The sequence below is a fragment of the Lissotriton vulgaris genome, chromosome 1_1 (assembly GCF_964263255.1).
Source record: "Lissotriton vulgaris chromosome 1_1, aLisVul1.2, whole genome shotgun sequence".
NCBI lineage: Eukaryota > Metazoa > Chordata > Amphibia > Caudata > Salamandridae > Lissotriton > Lissotriton vulgaris.
Window position 1 is genome coordinate 809,208,497 of NC_141685.1, and position 22,091 is coordinate 809,230,587.

The following is a 22,091-nucleotide window of genomic DNA, read 5'->3' on the forward strand; positions in this document are numbered from 1 at the left end:
AATCAAGTCGTGATTGTTATATCATTTTTTTAGAATATGGTTCGGTCTCCTCCTGGAGCCTGCTGTGTATTGTGCTACTTACAATGTTTTATTGATTCAGTATTGTGTGCTTTGTGTTCTAATCTCATGTAGAGACTAGTAGAGATAGTTCTATTAATAAATACATATTTTTTATATAACTACTGTGTGGTTCTCCTTTCATTTAGTTATTCAGGAGGTGATATTCTAGTAAAACAAGCTGCTTTACATTCCTTCAAGATTAACCCTGAAGGCTGCTCTCCACTGCTACCACTAGGGTAGCGTTCTAAAGGTTATCTTTGACCTCATACATCATAAGGGTTGTGTGGACTGATACAGGGCGCACACTTTAATTAGTGGACAGCATATACCTGGCCACCTTCTCACAATATCATGGGCCTAAGGTACATTATTTTTCCAATATGCCCACAAATCTAATCTAGTGGTATTAAACAGCAGGGCAGAATGTGACTCCCAGGGATATCTGAGGTGGAGTAAAGAGCAACATTTGTCAATAATTGATTATAGTTTTGTCTCCACACATACATCATTTGAACCTTCAAATATAGTAGCCATGCCCAAAGTTAAGAGTGACCTTAATCCAATTCTTGTTTCCATTAACACAAATTGTGAATAGCTTTTAACCAATTTCCCTACACATGGATCTCTTCAAACCTTTAAACAATCAACAATGGAGAGGAGTGAGACAAAGATAAGCCCATTTGACAAATGACTGTAAGCAATTGGAATTGATTCTTAGTTCATCCAGGGTGCTCCCATATTGGTATAATGAATTTATGTCTACAGTTTTTAAAACGTTGTCTTTTTCCTCGATTAGGTTTGTGAGTAATACTTACCTACCTTAGATCAAATTAGCCCTTTTAAAGCAATAGTTTGCTTGATTTCTCATTGTGATAAGGATACTCAAATTGCAAAGCCGTGTTCTAGGATTTCTGTACATAAATTAGTCTGTACAATTGACTTTATGGCTAATTTAATTTGATCTACTGAATCCTCCTGTTTTGTAGTTCCAGATGGTGTCCCAGCTACGGTTATACAAATTAACCTTTAGTAATGGGTTAACGATTTGTGCGCTCAGTTTAATGCATTTCTATTTATTGAAATAATTTCTGTCCTGTGGAGAGGGAGTGTAGCATTACCCATATATAAGAGTACCTCTCCAGCTATAGGTCCTTAGCATTATTCAGTGTAGCTGCCAAGTTATATGTGAAATATGTCTTACATCTTTTGAATGTAAGGTCAACAAAATAGGTCTGCTTCCTTTTGAGCAGTGTGGCTTTGGAGCAAATTGCTCAACGATTGATAATATCATGTCTCTGAGGTTGCTATGTTACAAATATCCCATTTATATTAAGCACCTCGTTTATGCAACCTTCATTGATTTTGCATATGCTTTTCATAAAGTTGACCATATTTAATTATGGTACATACCTGAAAATTGGGTTTTACCTTTACTCCAACCTTTACTCCAATTAAATACATTGTAGGAGCTTTGCACAGAAAATAGGTTATAGGTTCACCTTGGCGCAGTCAATGAATGTAGTGCTACCATACCAGTTAAAATTGACCTAGACTCCTGCTGTTATCTCTTTATCTTTTAACCTACCAGCGGAATTATACAAAAGAAATCACATTCGACCCACTGTTGTGCTGGCAAAATATTAAACTTTTATATATGCTGATGACATTGGTTTATTAAAACTTACACTCTTAATCCTCCAGAGGAAATTTAAAGCTTTGAAGCAGTTTGAATATACATATCGTTTTCAGATTAACATCTCAGAACCAAAGATCGTGATATTCCGAATTTTACCTAGAGCACTGATAGATAAATAGTATCAGCAATATGTCTATCTAGGTATGGACTATAAAGCTAGTCTTAGCCCAAAATTACATTTCAAACACAGTGTAGTAAAGCTTCATTGAGTTGCACAGCTTACTGACTTTTTTTCATTGCCATTGGTTGCTCTAGTTGATGCTTTGGTAACAGTATATACTGCAAAGCTACCAGCTATATTCGCCTATTGAACTGAGTGTTGGTGCACAAGAATGCTTAATTTGAGATTTTTGTAAGTCTTCTATGGAAATGTTATTTCATGGTGTAGAAATCTGTGCCCATCAATTAAAGCTATTAAGTTAGAATTAGGAAATATAGCCATTGTCAACAGGGGTTTAGGCCAGATTTTTCAGACATGAAATGCTATTAAAATGGCTGAGCCAGGGTCTCTGTGAGCTTTTATTTGCACGTAAGAGAATTCTATAAACAACCAGTACAGATTTTCAAATCTGGTCACAAGTTAGAGATACATTGGCAGAAAAGAGTCAGATTTAGATGTCCCTTGGTCTAAGTTGTATTTTGAAAGTTGGTTCAACAGATTGATGACACTGAAAAGCTTTGAGGTAAGTTATTGGCATTGCTCACAATTAACATACCTTATTCCAATTCTTAGGGCAGACAAAATGACTCATATGCAGCCTGTATGTGTGTTACTTTGGATCCTAATGTTAGGCGCTTTCATATCTATTTTAATTCAGGTGTGCTTCACTTTGGGAATAATTTGTGGTCCACTATAGGAGTGTCTAATTCCAGAAACAGTCCATTTTGATTTTGTCAATTACAAGAAGAAATCAATTTGAGGTGTTTTGTCTTTGAGTGTCTCAATTGGCTGCTCTGTATTTAAATTTAATATTCTTGAAACATAACATTGAAACTGTGTATGCTGCTATTTGTATAATGTAGTGCATTCTGTTAAATATTCCTAATAACACTGAATAGAATTGAAGTTGGAATCTGTGCCAGATTTGTAGGATATCCACAACATAAATGTGCATACATCAAATCTAAAAAGGAATTATTTACCACTCCTAATACATGTCCCTCTGAATCCCACTCTTCCTTATTCAGTCATTCTCCCACCTCTCCCCTTCCTTATTTACTGCCTCTTCGCTCGGATGATCTTTGGCTTTGTACCTAGCGCTACAGAAGGACTACCTCTAATCCCTCCTCTGATCTCTTCACTGGAATGTTAGCTGATCATTTCTCCCCCCTTCTTCCCCTTTGACCTTTGCCTAATTGGCACTGAAGGTAGACGGCATGCAACTCTCACCTTCTCATCATTTCTGTACAAAGACAGTCTCATGCCTTATGGTTAGTAACAAAGAATAACATCATTCAGATCATGTTGGACTCAATCCCTATTCCAGTCTCCAAACAAAGTTGAGAGCTCTTTCATGCATTCTGCTTTTGTGCAGATCTAATGTTTAACATAAATTAGAAGTAGCTGATGTCATTGTCCGTTACAACCTTGACCTACTGCTCATGACAGATATGTGGCTTAATGAAGCCTCACGCTCTAATACAGACTTCCTCCTTCCATTTGGCTACTCCATCATTCAGCTCGATTGTGGAAGAAGAATGGGGAGAGGAGTAGCTGAAATCCACATAGACTCCGTCCATTTGCCTGATCATTTAGACAGAATCCTGTTCAACCTTCCAATGCCTGTTGTAGGCAGTGCTTATTTGAGCGGGTGGTTTCCGGTGCTCAACACTGACACTTATGACCGTATGCCATATGGTGTCTGTTGGACCTGGCATCTTTTGCATGTTTCCCGTGTCTTTCTGCTTTCTGACCTGGTTTTGACTCTGTTTTTGCTGGTTTAGTGTCTCTGCACACTTTCTAGCTTCTGTTCAGTGTTAAAGTGCAAGTGCTCCAATTGTAAATTATGTTATGGATTAGTGTTTCCATGATTGGCATGTTTGATTTCCTGGTAAGCCCCTAGTAAAGTGCACTGAGAGTGCCAGGGCCTGTAAATTCAATTCTACTTGTGGGCCGGCAGCACTGATTGCGCCACCCACAGAAGAATCCCTGTAAATGTATCTCATACCTGCCATTGCAGCGTCTGCGTGCAGTTTTTACTCCCATGTCGACTGGCAAGTGCACCCACTTGCCAAGCCCTAACCTTCCCTTTTATTACATGTATGTCACGTCTAAGGTAGGCCCAGGGGGCCCCTATGGGCAGAGTGCATTGTATGTGAAATGTAGAACATGTACTTGTTTGTGTGACATGTCCTGGCAGTAAACTACAGTGTATTTAGTTTTTTACTATTGAAAGTCTATCTGTCCCATAGGAAAGAATCGGGGATACTTTGTAACATCTTACAAGTATAACTTCCCATTGGAACGAGATAGAGGAATGGAGTTTAGTATGCCTGAACTCAGAATCTAAAAATGCCTCTTTTAGTAAAGATGTTTTTTATGCTGGCTGTTTGAAAATACCACTTTTAGAAAGTGGGCATTTTCTTGCTGAACCATCCGGTGTACCTCTTCTGGGTTGTGGATTGACTATCTGACTTTAGAGTTACAGGGGCTGGCGATGTGCATTCACTGTAGACAGCCACAGAGGGGGTCGAGGTGTGTCCTGCCTTTCCTGGATGAGACAGGGCTGTCTGAATAGACCTGGTCTGCATTTAGAGTAGTGGGAGGAGATTTCTTTGCACCTGAATAGGCCTGGTCTGCCCTACACTATGCTGTTTCCACATCCTCTCTTTGCCACAAGAGAACAAAGGGGAATGTGGTATAAATATTGGGGCCCAGACCCTAGAACTTTAGAACTCTTTTGTACTTAGAAACCTACCAAGAAGAAGAGCTGGAGAAGCTGTGAGGAGGAGCTACCACTTTGCTGTGTGATTTTCTGTCTTGGCCTGCAGTGGCTGCTGCTGTCTTGGGCAGGAAAAGGACTGTACTGAACTTTCTGCAACGTCTTTGTTTGCGTTTCTCCAAGGGCTTGAGGTAGAGCTTGCCCCTTGTTCAAGAAATCTCAGGAACAGCAAAGACTTCACCTTCCTCTGGGTACGGCCTCTGAGACAGCATGTCTCAGTAGCCACAGATGGAAACTGCAACCCGACACCGGCACCAAGAACGCCGGTGGTTCCATGACCTGAAGGCACTGCAGAGGGCACTGTTGCACTTTGCACCACAAACCTGGTCTCACTGATGACGACGACTGCCGCTGTCACTGAGCCGTGACCTGTGGCACCACACTCCGCACCGCCTCACTTCACTCCACTGTCCTGGTCTCACAGACAACGCCATTGCCGGCTGACATTGCCACTGTGGTCTGCACCGGCGTTTGGGGGCACTCCTCGTAATCTACACGAGGCACTGCCCCATCCCACCCCGAAGCCGGGTACCACCGACGCCAGCCCCATCGACCACCGATCTTTGACGGATGCCACTGCTTGCACCAAGACCATCAGCACCGCGACGAGCACCTCCCCGCTTTGCACCACAGCCCTGGTCTCACCAACGCCGCTGGACGACAGCCACTGAGCCCCTGCCTGCAGACGACCTGAGGGCACGGCATGCCGCACCACTCTGCTTCACACCACAGCCTCGATGACCGCCATCGCCACCTCCAGCCCACACCGCAGCAGTCAGCCAGAATAAGAGGTACTGTTTACAAGTCTTCTGACACCGATGCCGGTCTGCACCAAAGTGGCCGACCAAAACTGTTGGATTTGGTTGTTTTCAGGACCACAGTAGCACCGGACGGAGCTACTGACTTCAAGACACTGCCTTTCTAAGGTTATTCTTGCAATGTGCATATTTTGATTATTGTATGTTGGATTTTTATTGTTTTGGTCTTGTTTTACACAGATAATTATTGGTTATTTTTCTAAAACTGGTGTGGTGTCCTTTTGTAGTGTTTTCACTGTATTACTGTTGGTTATGTGCAAATGCTTCATATACTGCCTCTGAGATAAGCCTGACTGCTCATGCCAAGCTACCAAGGGGGTGATCAGGGTTTATTTCAGTAGTGTATTCCCCTTATCCTAACTAGGAAGAAGGGTTCCTACTTGGACAGGGTAGCAACCTTCCAAATAGAGGCCCCCATTTCTAACAGTGTCGCTGTCTGTCGAATAACGATGAGCCCAACAACAGTTGTTTATCAATTCAATAGACATGAAAAATGGCTAGTAGCTGCCGCCCAAGTCATTCTTATAGCGTAGGGGCACTGGAATAGTCTGAATTGTCACACTTGTAGGAGTGTGATGCTTAGTAGTTGTGTTGGCACTGTCATTGGCGGAGGTGGCAGAGGCAATAGGTAGGGCAAGTTGCTGAGGGCTTCTGACGAGGGTCCTGCCACTTATGTTTTTCACAAACTGAGCACTGGTTGTAGGGCTCAAACGGACTTGTTTTCTGCCACTAGATGTAGTATTACCAGGTGAAGTTACCACCTTCCATCGAGCATGTTGTGGCCTAGTTGATTCTGTAGCAGTAATACCTTCATGGGTGATCATAATATATACTTGGGTGTTTACAGTGACAGATCTGCACCCTACATTGTACAATTCCTGTGAGAAGATTACCTTGTTCAACTCCATATCTTTCTAAATCTATAAATTGCATTGCTGTGTCAGAGATTGGAGTACAAACCAAAAAAAAGTAGCCATATTTAGGTAGTCTGAACGCTGTCTGATTGGTCAGTATGATGCACCTTAGAGAGAATGACTTTGCGCTTTGAAATCTAGGATCCTATAAATCTGGGAATGTTTGGATATCTGATGTAGATGTTTCCCTTCCTGAATTCAGGATGCGTCTCCTACTCGTATTGCTCGCCACCATTTGGTGCGAGGTGACGTCCCAGGAAGCGTACCCTGACATCTGCGTGGCCAAGCTCAAAGACATCCCAGTGAACCCCATGTGTGTCTACCGTAACCCCGAGAAGCTGCTCCAGGAAGCTGAGCCTGAAAAACAGGAGAAACTCCCAGATGCCACCAACCCCCGTATCTGGGAGCTGTCTAAGGCGAACTCCAAATTTGCTGTCAGTTTCTACAAGCTCCTGGCAGACTCCAAGAAGAACGATGAGAATGTCTTCCTGTCTCCGCTCAGCATCTCGCAAGCTTTCACCATGACCAAGCTTGGGGCTTGTGACAACACTCTGAAGGAGCTCATGAAGGTGAGTGCAGTCCAAAAAGGCCAATCTTCTCAGCAGTATAGGTCTGAGGCATCTACTGTATTCAGGCTGAAGATGTCTCTAACTAAACAAGATGTCATCTTAAGCAGACTGAGAGTGTCTCTTACTCAGCGAGGTGTCACCTCAAACATGCCAGGGGTGTCTCTTCTTGAAGGAGGCATCACATAAAGCAGGAAGAGGCTCTCTTACTTAATGAGGTCTCAAGTCCTACAGGCTTATGATGTCTCATACAGAATGAATTATCACTTTAAACAGGCTGAGGATGTCTCTCACTGTATTGGGCATCACTTAGAGGTGAAAGAGGATCTTTTATTGAATGAGATGTTACCTCAAGAAGGCTGAATGAGATGTGACTCCTACTGATTGCAATATGATCTGAAGCATCTTATGAGCAATTAGCACCAGCAAGTGACTAGCCTTACGTATAACAGTCCTCACTTCACGCTGCAAGTTAAGAAATATTGTAAATAACATCTCTTAAGGTGTGAGAGATAGCATATGAAAGGGAACAGGTTGTAGTCTAAGATTGTCTCTTACAGGACGAGTTAGCAGCTAAAGTTAAGAGCTAAAAGCACCATGGGGTGTTTGCTTTTAAGGCAGAAGAAAACTAGTTTCATACTAGAATTGGGGGTTGCAAGTGACGTCTCTGGTGACGTAGGAGGTAGCATCTGTGTCAGATGTTGAACATAAGTAAATGGGTCTAATGTGAAGTTCTCCAAAACTGAGCCTGTTTGTGAAATCCGTTGTTTGGTTTTCTCTTCTTGTCGCCTGCATAGGTTTTCCACTTTGACTCACTTTCGGAGAAGGCCTCTGACAACATTCACTTTTTCTTTGCAAAACTTAACTGCCGTCTGTACCGGAAGGCCAACAAGACCTCAGAGCTTTCATCAGCCAACCGCCTCTTCGGCGACAAGTCCCTGAGCTTCAACCAGACCTACCAGGAAATCAGTGAGATTGTCTATGGAGCCAAACTTTGGCCCCTCAACTTCAAAGTAAGGCTCTAAATCCCAGGCCTAGAGGCTGTCCCCCCTACCACATCTCATCCCTCCCCCTCCACTGTCTTCCACTCCTCCCCTCCCTTACCACCGTCTGTCTTTCTGCAACTCCCCCCCCTTCCCACCTCTTTACTTGGTCCACCTCTTCTTTTACTACCTCCCTTCCTTATTTCGTCCCTCCTGTCCCCCATCTCTATCATTCCTGTTCCTCGCTTGTTACCCATACTCCTTTCCCCTTGCCTTCCTTCCCCCTTTCTGTTCCCCTTGCAATTTACTTACATCACCTTTTATCCCCTTCGCCACCTCCACCCTGCTGTTTTGATAATCTAACTCCTTGCTTCTCGCAAATTATTCCCTCGCTTCCTGTTTTCTGCATTTTCCTCTCCCCGACTGACCCTATCTCCCGATACTCCTTCTTCCTTTTCTCTGGTTCCTTCCCCTCTTCAATTCCCTCCCCAGCTCGCTTTTCCCGCCTCGGCTAGCCCCTCTCTGCTTCTCCCCTCTAACTCTCAGCCTCCTTGCTCCAAACCCTTCCTCCATTTCCCTCTCACCTCCTTGGCCGTCCCCGATGGAAGATCTCAGCTCAGTCCATTGTTCCTCTAATGTTTCCAGTATTGCGAGACAGCACTTTTTTGTTACATTATAAAGAGCGCTGATGCCCCCGGGTACAGTGGCGCTCCAGAAAAGTAAAAGAAGTAAAACAAATAATAAAAGGTGAAAGCGGGGTAAGTACAATATTGGAGGGGGTAAGTGTGACTCCTGAGTTATATTACTAAGAAAAGAAAATGGGAGGACAAGCATTGACGACAGATATACTAAATGGAATAAAACGATTTTTGGGCTGAGAAATAAGGATAAAGGTGTTTGAGGTGACTGTTCCAGCGAAAGCAACAGAAGTAATCCTCCTGGACGCCTTTAATACACCAAATAATGTCGGCTGTTTTGTGGCCAAATTCCTTGAGTTGTTAGACTGAACACACATTTGCTCTAAACAACTTGAGGCCACAAACTTGTAGGCCAAGACACATCAGTGCCATCAGGATTTCTGTTCACCTCATCTTTGAGATCACTTGTACCCCTGTTCAAGATGGCCGACATCATCCTGAGGAAACCTAGGCATGACATTCACCCTATGCTATAACAACGAAGCTCCTTGCCCAGCAGTCCCTTTCTCTGTCATCACAGTCACCTTTCTCTAATCTGTTAGAATAAATTCCCTCATCAGTTAGCTCTAGCTTCTGCAAGTTTCACATGCCATCATTAGTGTTAGACATACGCAAACAAACCGACCACTGGAGAGGATGAGGTGTAATGGCCAGAACTGCCATCTTTGGAACTGGGGAACCAGGTTTGAATCTCTCCGTTGGTCCAACATTCGGTGATTCTGGCAAATCACTTAATCTCCCCGTGCCACAAAAATAAGTGTGTCCTTGTGTAATGTAACTGATGCTCATGTAAAGTGCTACAATACCTGCGGGTCAAGTTTGCCCTATGTTAGAAAGAAAAAATAAGGGAAGAGTAAAATGTATTTTTGCTCATGCTAAAATCATGCCTGACTTCCATACAGTAATGAGCCGAAAGCTTGGGCTGGCTTTCTAGATCGCATAACTACTCTCTGAGCCTTAGCAGTAATGATAACATCATATGCAGATGAGGTGCAGGCAGTCCCTTTTCATCTTCATCTTCATTCTCTCTATCTTTCTCTTCATTGGTCTTTTCTCATTCTTCCTCTTCATTTTTCTTCTTCTCTGCTGATCTCAACTCGCTTCCTGTATCGCCCCGTGATGACTTGTTGACAAGCCATCTGATTGTCTTCCAGCATATCCCAAGACCTGTCAATTATATTACTCTTTTTCACCAAAAAAGAGTGTCAAGACTAACATGCTGCACTAAATGCCTCCAGACTAAACAGACTACTGCGTTTTAGAATTGCTTCAAACTGTTCCTAGATAGTAACTGGCTATTTGCTGCTGACCTCTAGCTATGCACCATGAGATCTATGTCTGGCTTTCACCGCCGCACTGCCTCAGCACAAGAGCCCTCCCATCTTCAGGGTTCGCGCCGGCAGCCCATCACAGCGTCATAGGGGATCGAGTCTCCTGCCCGCCAGGTGTCCCCCTCACCCCTGCTCACTTAGTTCTCCTTATTGTTTTATTTCTTTCACTTGGTCTCACTCCGGTTATTTCTTTCTTTTTGGGGAAAGTAAAACGAATACAGCCTTTCCCGCCGCTGTAGTCCCTGCAGCCCCTCCCCCCGACACCACTCCCACTCCCGCCTCCCTACCCTACTTAATGGCCGCAGCTGCGCTGTTGTGCAGCGGACGCACGCAGTGGGCGTGCCACTGGCGCACCTAAGGCAAGCCCATCTGCACCCGTCCGTGACCTGACCTTACCAGCGCCAGGAACCCTGGTTACGCGACCTTCCACTGCTACGATGACGACACCCTCCTCGCACTCAACCCTGGAAGACACAGAGACTGCCAACAGGCCTCGCCAACCTCGACCCACGGCCAGTTCACCTGCCTCCACTGCCATCAGACCTTCACCACCACCCCGGCCTCCAATACAGCCGACGCCAACCCCGACCCGACAACAAGATGCATCCTCCTCAATGTGCGCTCCATGCACAAACACAACATGGAAATCTGGAACCTGCTCGACTCCCTCTAGCCCGACATTGCCTTCTTCACAGAGACCTGGACCAACACCGCCTCCGACCCTGACATCCACACCACCATCCTGGACGTATATAAGATCCTGAGAAAGGACCGCCCCAACAGCCCGGGGGATCTCGCCATCGCACACAAGAGCGCCCTCCGCCTCACCACCTCCAGCGAAACCTTCCCCTCACCGAACACCAGTCACTTCCAGATCCAGACCAGCCCAAACACCACACTCCGAGGAACCCTTGTCTACAGACCCCCTGGCCCCCGGACACCCTTCACCACCGCCATCACAGACTTCATTGCACCCCACGCCATCACATCAATAAACTACATACTCATCAGAGACTTTAATTTCCACCTCGACAACCGCAGCGACCCCAACTCCAACATCCTCTGGGATAACCTTGCCTGCATCGGACTCCACCAACTCGTCACCACACCCACACACAGAGCAGGACACACCCTCGACCTCATCTTCACGGCAGGTAGCAATGTTCACTTTAGTCACACAACACAACCACCATGAACCGACCAGCACTTCGTCCATTTCACCGTCAACAAGCCCAAGGCATCGAAACCACCCCTGCAAAGGAATTGGAGCAAGGTTATCGACGAGCAACTGAACTCCGGCCTCACCTTAGACGCACCCACTTGGACATCCGACGCAAATATAGCATCCACAGGACTCCACACCTGGATCTCCAGCTGCGCGGACATGCTCTCCCCGCTACGCAACCCCGGCAAACAGCAAAGACGTCTGGAGAAAAATTGGAGGAATACCAAGACTACTGATACCTACTCCACCTACAAGCACGCCATCATGGACTACCACAACCAAATCAGAACAACCAAAAGGAACTTCATCCACAACAAAATTCTTGCCAACTCCAAGGAACTCTTCAGTGTCTTCCGGGATTTCACCAACCCGCTCAGCGAAGCCACAGACATCACCTGTCCCAAGACCTCTGCGACAAGCTCAGAACCTACTTCCACCTCAAGATCAGGAAACGCTACGACAACTTCGTCGACCACCCACTAGACACCGCAGCCGACCACCAGCCCTCCAAAGACGCCAGCCCACCATCTCCAAGTGGAGACCAATCACGACGAGGACACCGCCACAACCATGAAATGCATCCACTTGGGCCCCCACACATCCACCACAGGGCCACGGACACCATCGCACCCGAACTACAACGGACCATCACCACCACCTTCACAACAGGCACCTTCCCTCACAACTGGAAGCGCACAGAAGTCAGACCCCTGCTCAAGAAGCCCACTGTGACCCCATCGACCTCAAGAACTATCAGCCCATCTCACTCCTCCCCTCCGCAGCCAAAGTGGCAGAGAAGCATTCAACAGGGAACTGACATGATTCACCTAAGAGAACACCATCCTCGACCAGTCCCAATCCGGATTCCGAAGCAACCACAGCACCGAGACCGCCCTACTCGCTGCAACAGACGACATCCGTGCCCTTCTGGATCAAGGCCACGCTGCAGCCCTCATCATCCTTGACCTGTCTGCCGCTTTCGACACCGTCTCTCACAGTACACTAACCCACAGACTACACGACACAGGCATACCAGGAACTGCCCTGAACTGGATCCAATCGTTCCTCACCAGAAGAAGCCAAAGAATCAGACTACCACCCTTCCTCTCCGCCCCCTTCTGAAATCACCTGCGGAGTCCCACAGGGGTCATCACTGAGCCTGACCCTTTTCAGCATCTACATGGCCCCCCACGCAGCCATCCTCAGACATCACGGTCTCAACATCGTTTCCCGCGCCAACAACATCCAGCGTATCCTCTCCCTCACCAGGGACCCCGCCACTGCAAAACTCAATTTCCAGAGAGCAATGCAAGATGTCGTAGTCTGGATGACCAACAGCTGCCTAAAACTCAACGCGGGAAAGACAGAAGTCCTCGTCTGGGGAACCACCCCTTCAGCATGGGACTACACTTTGTGACCCACCGCCCTCAGAAGCCCTCCTACCCCCTTGGACCACGCCAAAAACCTCGTCATCGTACTCGCTTCATCACTCGCCATGACCGGACAGGTCAACGCCGTCACCTCCAGCTGCTTCAACACCCTCTGCATCCTTCAAAAGACCTTCAAATGGATCCCCCTAAATCAAGGAAGACAGTCACCCAGGAAGACAGTCACCCACACACTCATGGGGGTCATTCTAGGAAACTGGTATAGGAGTCTGGCTGCAGCGTTTTGAACCACCTGCATCCTGTGAATGACAACCATGTTGGCCCCTAGCTATAAGACATTTCCTTATTCCAATTTTGACACAATCATGGCTTGGACCACCGTCTTTTGAGCCCCAGACGGCAGCATCCATACTATGAAAACACTCTCTACGCTGGCAACAACAAATCCCTACTCCGCAAACTCAGACGATACAGAACACCGTGGCCAGACTCGTCCTCGGCATGCCACGGCCCAAACACATCAGCCCACACCTGCTGAGACTCCACTGGCTCCCTGTGGAGAAGAGTCCCCTTCAAAATCCCGACCCAAGCCTAGAAAATTCCTGCACATAACCGAACCCAAATACCTCAACGACAGAATAAACTTCCATGTGCCCAAACGAAACCTCCGATCTGCCAACCTCGCACTAGCTGAAACCCCACACATCCACAGAGCAGTAGGAATATTGTTCTCCCACATTGCAGCAAAAACCTTGAACGAGCTACCGACAGACAGCAGACGCGCTCCCTCCCTGAACACCTTCAAGAAGACCCTCAAGTCCTGGCTCTTCGACTGAAATGGATCTGCATACCCCCCCCCCCCCCCCCGCTTCAGTGCCTTGAGACCCTCACGGGCGAGTAATACGTTCTACAAATCCCTGATTGATTGGGAAGCTAACAAAGATTCTGAAGCTGTGTGTTAGGATGGTTTTAATGCTCATCCTTGAGAGTGTCTTAATATCCTCCCGATGGTACCAACATGCTCGACAGCTGGCATCAATAGATACAAATTATACCAGAATCGGATTCCAAAGTTGCACAAATAAAAAGCCAGTCCTTTGGCTCTCTTCAATTCTTGAACAGGAGACCACACCAACATGGGGACTGATGGCAATATAAAGGAGAATGTATAAAATGGGGGACAAAAAAGAAAGGATGAATGTGATTTTGTGATCTTAGCCTCCTCAGGTGTTTCTCCAATCTCCTCCTCCATTTCTCTTTCCTACACACTTTCTGTCTCCGAATTAATGCCACATTCTCTGCATTTTTTTTAAAAGCACAAACCTGACGGAAGCGCGTTTCAACAGAACTAGGCAACTCTCCAAGGGCCATGATCACTTCCCATATCTTATGTCAGCCCTGGCCTTCATATATGGGTTTCTCTACAGCCACATTTTTAGGCACAGGGAGAGGAAGTGATTTGCCCCAAACCACAGGATGTTGAGTCGAGACCCGGATGTGAACCTGGTTCATGGCGTTTGAAAGGTCGCCACCTCTAGGTATTGCGGCATCTCCTCCTTCCCCTCCGAGATTGTTGCTATGAGGAGGAAACATTTCTTCCAGCAAAGTGTACGAAGCATATTTATTGTAGACCAGATGTGGGCTAGGGGACTTTGTGCTTGTGGAGGCTGTGTCAGAGTGGCAGAAGTGATTGGGATTCATATTGGCAAAAACTGCAGTGAAATGATCAGCTAATTAGTCTCTTTTCTCCTTCCAAGGAAAATCCTGAACTTTCGAGGTCCATTATCAATGACTGGATTGCCAACAAAACTGAGAAGCGCATCACTGATGTCATTCCAGAGGGCGCCATCACGGAGCTCACCACGTTGGTGCTGGTGAACACCATCTACTTCAAGGTACTTAGCCTTGCATTTAGGGAGGGCTTCCTCCTGTGGGCAGCCTAAGCCAGCACCTTCAGTAACATGCAAATCTAAGGAGGTGTATGGGTGATGCTGTGAAGTAACACAGAGCCCTACCATGATATTAAAGCTTAACAAATGATCTGCACTTAAACAATTCCACAGTATTGATTACCAACATAACCTCAAGGTAAGTGGAACAGTAGTGAAGAATAGTGACTTCCTTTATGAATACTTAGCGTGACAGTATATTGCTAGTCAATATTGCTGAGTCAATATTTGTACGTGTTGATATTCCTCACCTCAATATGGTAAACATACAACCTGCAACATTGCTACAAGCGAGAGGAATGAAACAGAAGTCACATTTCACTGGGGTAGCCAGTCCTGAAGTTTTTAGACATCTGTGCTTTGCTGTCTCTGATATTTAAGCCAGAGACATGAAGTCAAAAACCACAACACAAAATACTGCTGCTTGCTGCCACACTTGACATAAGGTAGACATCAAAATGCAAAGAAACAATTGTCTCCGTTTCCTCTCTCCATTCTTCTTTTCCACTTTGTTATGGTGTCTTTTGGGGCCAGTTTGTACAAGGCATAAATCCACTCTCCTGTACATTTATTTAAAAAAAGGGGGAGGGGCACACTGTCTTGCATAGCAGCACACATTTTCCCAGATGCTTTGTGGTAAATACAGTGCATGATCACTCTCACTTTAGTTGAGTTTATAAGTCTTTGAATTATACATCTGTGCTGGAGCAGCCAGTTCTGTGTATCTCTGAACCAGTGTGTCAGGATTGTTGATTGCAATATAAATCCATCATACACCGGCTACTCGTTATGTATTTTTTATATTACATGCTTTAAATAATTAGATATTTTTAGTAGTGTTTAGAAAGTCTTGAGCATTTGAGAACCATCCATTTACTATTCATTGTTTGTCTGAGACTGTAGATATGTCTTAATGTTTTAAGAAATGTATGTTTTTGTTGGGAATAATGTGCTCTTATTGCAAATCTGTTTTATGGAACAGTGTGGAATATTCTAAGTCACATTTTAAATGCAAAGTGCATTGTAAGGAAATTAAAATCATGCAATCTAAAAGGTGGTCTTCTTTTGTTGCACCTCTACAAAGAAGGAAAATAAATTCCAGTGTGGGACAGTGTAGCTTTTTAGTGTGAGGGTTTTGCATTTACATTTTTATTTTCATACACTAGGAAGGATACAAGGTTAGATGTTTGCAGCAAGGATGGGCCTGAAACGGTGAGTTTGTCAAGTGTGCTGATTAATGGTCTGAGAGCAGCACTGTCATAGTAAAAGCATTTTATTCCAGCACTGAAAGAAAGAAAGACTGTCGGACATGGCCGTCTCTGCTGCGTCACCCACAGTTTGCCTCTACCCCTCCTATTTTTCTGAATTAGTTTTGGTTAGCCATAGGACTCTGTGCACTTCACAACTGGTAAACGGTGCTTAAATGCTTGTGCTCACTCCCATAACATGTCAAAATTGGCTTACATCTGATTGGCATACTTAATTTCCGTATACGTCCCTAGTAAAGCTATATACCATATGCCCACGGCTTGTAGCTTAAATGCTACAGGTGGGCCTCCAGCCCTTACTGTGCTACCCACTTAAGTGTCCCAGGCTTGCCATTGCACCCTACAAGGAAAATAACCTATTTGCCAAGCCTAAAACTCCCTTTGTAATACATATGTTACACATGCCACCCTAAGGGCGGTCCTAAATAGCCCATATGGCAAGGTGCAGAGTATTTAAAAGGTTAGACACGTACTTCTAAGTTTTACATATCCTGGCAGTTATTTTGCACTACTGTGAGGCCTACCTCTCCCATAGGATAACTCTGGGTTACCTTATTACAATTAATAAATTATAACCTTTGGTTGGGAGAAGGTAGGAAAATCATGTTTGGTGTCTGAGGGATTGTTATCTAAAATCCTCGTTAATGGTAAAGTCTGATTTTATATCACCAATTTGAAAATGCCACTTTTAGAAAGTTGGCATTCTGCTGCCCTCACCATTTTGTGTCTGCAACCTGTTCCACATGACTAGTTGTGAGTGGCAGTTGACCTTTATATATTCCTCCCAGAGAGCCACACAGTAGAGGGACTCAGTGTGCCTGAATGGGCCATCTGAGACAGGATATGGGGTAGAGCTGTGAACAGCCCCACTTGCACTTCAATAGGTTGTGCCATGCTCTCAAAAAAAGAACTTCACACTAGCCTTTTGTGCCTGTATCAAGGCTGGAGCGAGGGCCGAGAGTCAGGAAATTCCAGACACTTCTGTGGGGGAAGGCACCATAACTTTCTCTTGCTTCAAAGTGGTCACGGGGTATAAAAATGAGACCCTCAGATCCACTCTTCAGTTTATTTTTTGGGCCTGCAGTAGGGCTGTCCGGACTGCCTGCTCCTGTGGCCTGTGGTGTACTTCAGAAGACTGTCTTGCAGCACCAAGAAGGACTACTTTGTTTCCTTTAGCCTGCCTGTGCCCCAGTGATCTGTCCTACTGCTTGAGACCTTAGTTCCACCTTGAACTCAGAACTTCCAGGATGACTCAAAAGACTAGTTGTCCTGCCTCCTGATCTGTGCCTCAGGGACAGAAAAGGATTCAACCATCTTGCACCAGCACATGGTCCCTGCCTGAGTGAGTCCTGACCCTCCCACTCATGCCTCTCCAGCCCTGGACCCTTGGAAGTGGTGCTCAAGGTGCCTAGTTAGCCCAAATCCAAAACCTAGGACTTAGATAATTTTCTGCCAGAAAGTGCTCTGAGAACCAAGAGGGGACCGGAAAATACCATACCTGCTCATCACTCTGCCCATGGTGCATCGCAAGTTGGCCTGACTTTAAGTTAGCTTCCACTACGTTCTTCTCCACAGCAGCAAATCTTGTTCAGCAGCTCCTCGTAGAAGGGGTATCCGCCTCATGGAGCCATCAACGGCTACAGGCTGCAGTTTTGTCTAGCTGGAGATTTGAAAGTTCCAAAAAAAAGGCTAGGGGCTAATTTATATGTTGGCAGGAAGAGAACTTCATTGCTGTGGCGCCGGAGTTCCCTCCCCACAGACATAGAGGTCCATTCACCCAATTTCATTTCGGGTGGGCCATCAGTTTGATCACGGCAGAGACTAGTCTGTGTCCTCCATGGCCAAACGTCTCTAACGGTCCGGCCGAGTAAGGGCCGTTCAGTGAACTCTCACCCAATTTATATGGACAAACATGTAGCCATTTTTCTCTGTCTTTCACCACTAGGCAAAACCTGGTGATGAGGGACCTTAATCAGTGAAAGCAAAAAATATTACTCTATGCTATAGGGCTGCATCCTGCTGACCCTGCCCCGTAGCACAGAGTAACATGTGTTGACAGGAACGGCCTTTGACGGCGGTTCCTACTAATACCTTTATAAATGACCACCTGCTTAGCGGCCATTTATAAACAAGGCATGTGGCCCCTCCGTCATGTGAACGGAGTAATTTACTTCATCCCCACTGCAGAACTACAGGCCATCTGCCCTGATATAATTCAGGGTCTAAGTCCAAACATAGGAATCTCCACCACAACTTCATCCAGGAGTTCCCCTGAAGACGACACGACCTCCTGTGACACTGCTGGCTTCTTTGCCCATGTTAATCTTTACCCTCTCAGGCCTTTTTCCATGAAAAAGGTGCGGAGACTGGGCCCAATCCACTTTGTGTATCTGAACCACACTCTATCGCAGTCGGCTGTAACTTTTGACTTTGCCCTATACTTGCACAAATAGATTTGCACGGTTGGCGTTTTGATCTTTTAGGAGCGAGCTTTCACTTTAAACTCTGGTTTTACTGATTAGATTTTTGTCATTTTGGTCTCAGATGATGTATTAAACTGTACTTTATGTTTTTAAATTGGTTTGGGAATGTTCTTGTGTTTTGTTTTGACTTTATTACTGTGTGTGTGTTACGTCAATGCTTTATTGATTGCCTCTAAGTTAAGCCTGATTGCTTTTGTTACAAGCTACCAGCAGGTTAATCACAGGTTAATTTAGTGACTTTTTGTGGTTCACCCTGAAGAGGCTTTTGGCTGTTGCTTGAACAAGGTTCCACCCCCTCAACTAACAGCCCAGTTCCTCACAAAGACGAAAAGTTATGTTAAACATACATTTAACTTTATAATTCATGTATGGAAGTTAAATACCCTGCAAAAGAATTAATCCCTGTGACTAATGGGAAATAATTTACAGTTAGACTTCTTTTCTGTGAAATATTAGCTGCGAAACCACTGGCAAACACTCAATAAGAAGGTTTACCCATGTAAAATAAATACACATACAATGAACGCACGCACTTGCACTCACGCACGCGCACACTCACACATACACACACTCACACATACACACACTTCTAATACACTTACCATAAATGAGGCAAAGAAAAGGCAATCCTGATGCAAACACTGCTGATGTAAACTTACACCCGATGTATTTATTGTGATGTCATGTCTCCCAATGTAATTGATCATGGAATACCGACTTACAGTCTCCTAAGCCCTGGAACCTATTGTATTAGAAAGTGCCACATTCACAAACTTTTGTCTGGTCTATGAGCAAGGTAGCCGGATTCCGAGGCACAAGTTCTGTTGGTTAAAGGCTGACATCCAGGTGCACCGAGACTGCTCCCTAACTGTGTAAAGAGGGGCTTGCAATTGATCTATTTGTCTCTTTTATTGAAAGCAATGCCTGATTCCACAAAGTGTTCCCCGCTGCGGAAATTGAGACAATCCGGTTTCTCTCACCATTCATTCTGCATGTTGGGCGATGAAATTGATATGCAATTAGGCCATAAAATAAAGAAAAGATTGCACCAAATTGTAACCTTAAAAGTCTAAGTTGAACATTTTTCTACTTTTTTGACCCACCCAGGGCCTCTGGAAATCTACATTCAACCCAGAGAACACAAAGCCTGATATTTTCCACATGCATGACGGGCAAACTTGCCAAACCCCAACCATGTACCAGGAGAGTCAGTTTCGCTATGGCACATTTGCAGATGACAAGGTTCAGGTGCTGGAGATGCCCTACAAGGGTGATGACATCACCATGGTGCTGGTGCTGCCATATCATGACGTGCAGCTGTCGGACGTAGAGCGGAACTTGACGGTCGACAAGCTGGGTGGTTGGCTGGGGACCCTGAATGAGGTCACACTGTCTCTCTACATGCCACGTTTTCGCATTGAGGACAGCTTTAGCCTGAAGGAGAAGCTACAGCAGATGGGCTTGGTGGATCTCTTCAACCCGGAAGCGGCCAGGCTGCCAGGTGAGTGTGGAGCACAAGGGTACTGCTCTTTAAGTGTCCGGTTGAACAAGAGTGTGACCCTCCCCATTAGCCCCACTTATGGGTTAGCAGGAGTTGAGTGAATGCATTTATTGTTCTCTTGGCTGCCCTGGCAGAAAGGACCTTCTAATCTAAGAAAATTGACTCCTAGATGTTCCCATCTTCTTGCCCAACTGGTACACAATAGGATTTTCCGGGCATGGTGTCGCTGTCTGAGAAGCCTCCAGTCTCAGTGTTCATCCATACTAAACAGGCACTTGTGACCCTGGATTTTGGTTCCTCATCTGATCAGAGTTTGGCATTGTTTGAGTTCTCAGAGAGGAATCCTTGAGGCTAAGGTTAATGTTTGCTTTTATGGTTTTTGTGTAAGAAACCGAATAATGATTGTTCATTAACTGATTGAGGCTAAGAGAGTTTTTACAGGTCTGCTCCTCTTCTGTTTCCTATGTCTAAGATGGTGAAGCGAAAACAGAAGGAATAATAGGTGGCAGGTGGAGAGAGTGCCACAGCTTGGATAACATATTTATGCATGATCTTCCCTACAAAGTTCTGGCTGTAGTATGCAGGAAGGGTCAAAGTGGGATAGAGAAACTGACAAACATTCTAGTCATGTTGTCTGAAGTGGGTTGATAGACGTATAACTTTTGATGAGTGATCCTGCATCAGAATTGATGTATAGACCTACCACAGGCAAAAACTGTTTCACCATGTCCGAAATTGATGACAGAACACCAGGGTGGTAGTCTTATACACTTGTGGTCCCTGACATACGATAAAGAAAAATTATAGGGTAAATAGACTTTACTAAACTGGCAGAAGCACTGATCACCAGAGCAGAGATCTGTGCTTCTGGTGGTGGTAATATTAGCTGTCAAATGGAAATGGGAACGCATGTACGACCACATTTGAAGGAGCTGCATCGTGGCAAGGTAATTTCCAGACGAATGAAAAGGAAATCGCCATCTGCACATGCCACGTATATTATTTAAAGTTATGTTATTAGCATTTTAATGGTGTGCAGAATTCCACTGATATGGCATGGAGAGTACATAGATGACTTTCAAGACAGTTGAGAAGTTTACATTGCAAATCTCAGCCTTGTTTGACAAGTGAAGTGTTGCAATGAGTAATATAATCTTAATGTGCCGAATTGCAGTATGTCTACAACTTAATACCATCAGAATGTTGTAGGTAGTATGCCTACTGTTCAAATGCAATAAGCAATCTGATGTGAAGCAAGACAAGATTGTGCTGGGGAATAACAATGTGCTCATGTGAAATGTCTCTGTAAACAGTATGGCCCTTGATCCATCACCCAGCCTGCATGCTTGCTTTTAAGTCTGGAAATTAGATGCCGATTCTGCTCTTGTTTTTTAGGTATAATTTCAGGTGGCCGTACAGATCTCTACGTCTCTGATGCTTTTCACAAAGCATTCCTCGAGGTAAGTGTCTGATTGTGGCCTGTGTTCTTGTGTTGTATTTGTGTAGCTAGGAAGACACAGGCATCCTTTGTGGAGGATCTTTTCAGTGTGGGGCACAGGTCAATCAATAGCCCCCGAAAGTCATGATCTCACACATTTAAAGCGCAAACATGTGTCACAATATTGTGTTGGGCAATACAGTTTAATGGAATGCCAGTGATAGAACTGACTCGACAAGATGGTCTACAGGACTACAGGTGCTCAAACATAGTATGATCTGTTAGCCAGTCTTTTCTGATAGATACTTCTAACCATAGATTCAGGGGCGTAGCTTGGTCACTAAGAGTAGGGGGGTGTAAGCCTCAGATTTTCCGACAATCACACTGGCATATCATGCAACTCATTATATTAGAAGCAGCACATGAGGTGGGCTTAAGGGATAGGGGAAAGGGAAAGGAGTGCCGATTGTTAAGGGTACTTAAAACACAGTATTTTGTAAAATAAGCATATTTTAAGACCCTCAACACAGAGATGAGTATATGTGTGTGTGTGGGTTTCTGTCTGAGTGAGCATTTTTAAAAACTGCAGGTGAAATCCAATAGAGACCTTAGCATACCCGACTGAAAGCTCCTGTACCCAACTATCCTTTAATTAATGCATTTAATAGGGAGGTGTAACACCCCAAACACCTCCCCCTCCCACAAAGGAATGAAAGCAGTCGCCGAGTGGATGATGAACAGCCGACTGAAGCTACACTCGGACAAGATGGAAGTTCTCATCCTCGGATCCACCCCCTCGGCCTGGGACGACTCCTGGTGGCCGACCGCACT

The 22,091-nt window shown here is 45.2% G+C and overlaps 1 protein-coding gene across 2 annotated transcripts in view; it reads left to right on the top strand.

Moving 5' to 3' along the window:
- SERPINC1 (serpin family C member 1) overlaps positions 1-22,091 on the top strand; it is a 57,650-nt gene that overhangs the window by 23,056 nt on the left and 12,503 nt on the right. For both annotated transcript variants that reach the window (XM_086956821.1, XM_086956831.1), the window contains exons 2-6: positions 6,633-6,999; positions 7,794-8,009; positions 14,379-14,516; positions 19,429-19,822; positions 21,218-21,282. In XM_086956821.1, the coding sequence (XP_086812947.1) occupies positions 6,634-6,999; positions 7,794-8,009; positions 14,379-14,516; positions 19,429-19,822; positions 21,218-21,282 (1,179 nt within the window). In that variant the 5' untranslated portion in view covers position 6,633. The remainder of the gene's footprint in view (positions 1-6,632; positions 7,000-7,793; positions 8,010-14,378; positions 14,517-19,428; positions 19,823-21,217; positions 21,283-22,091) is intronic.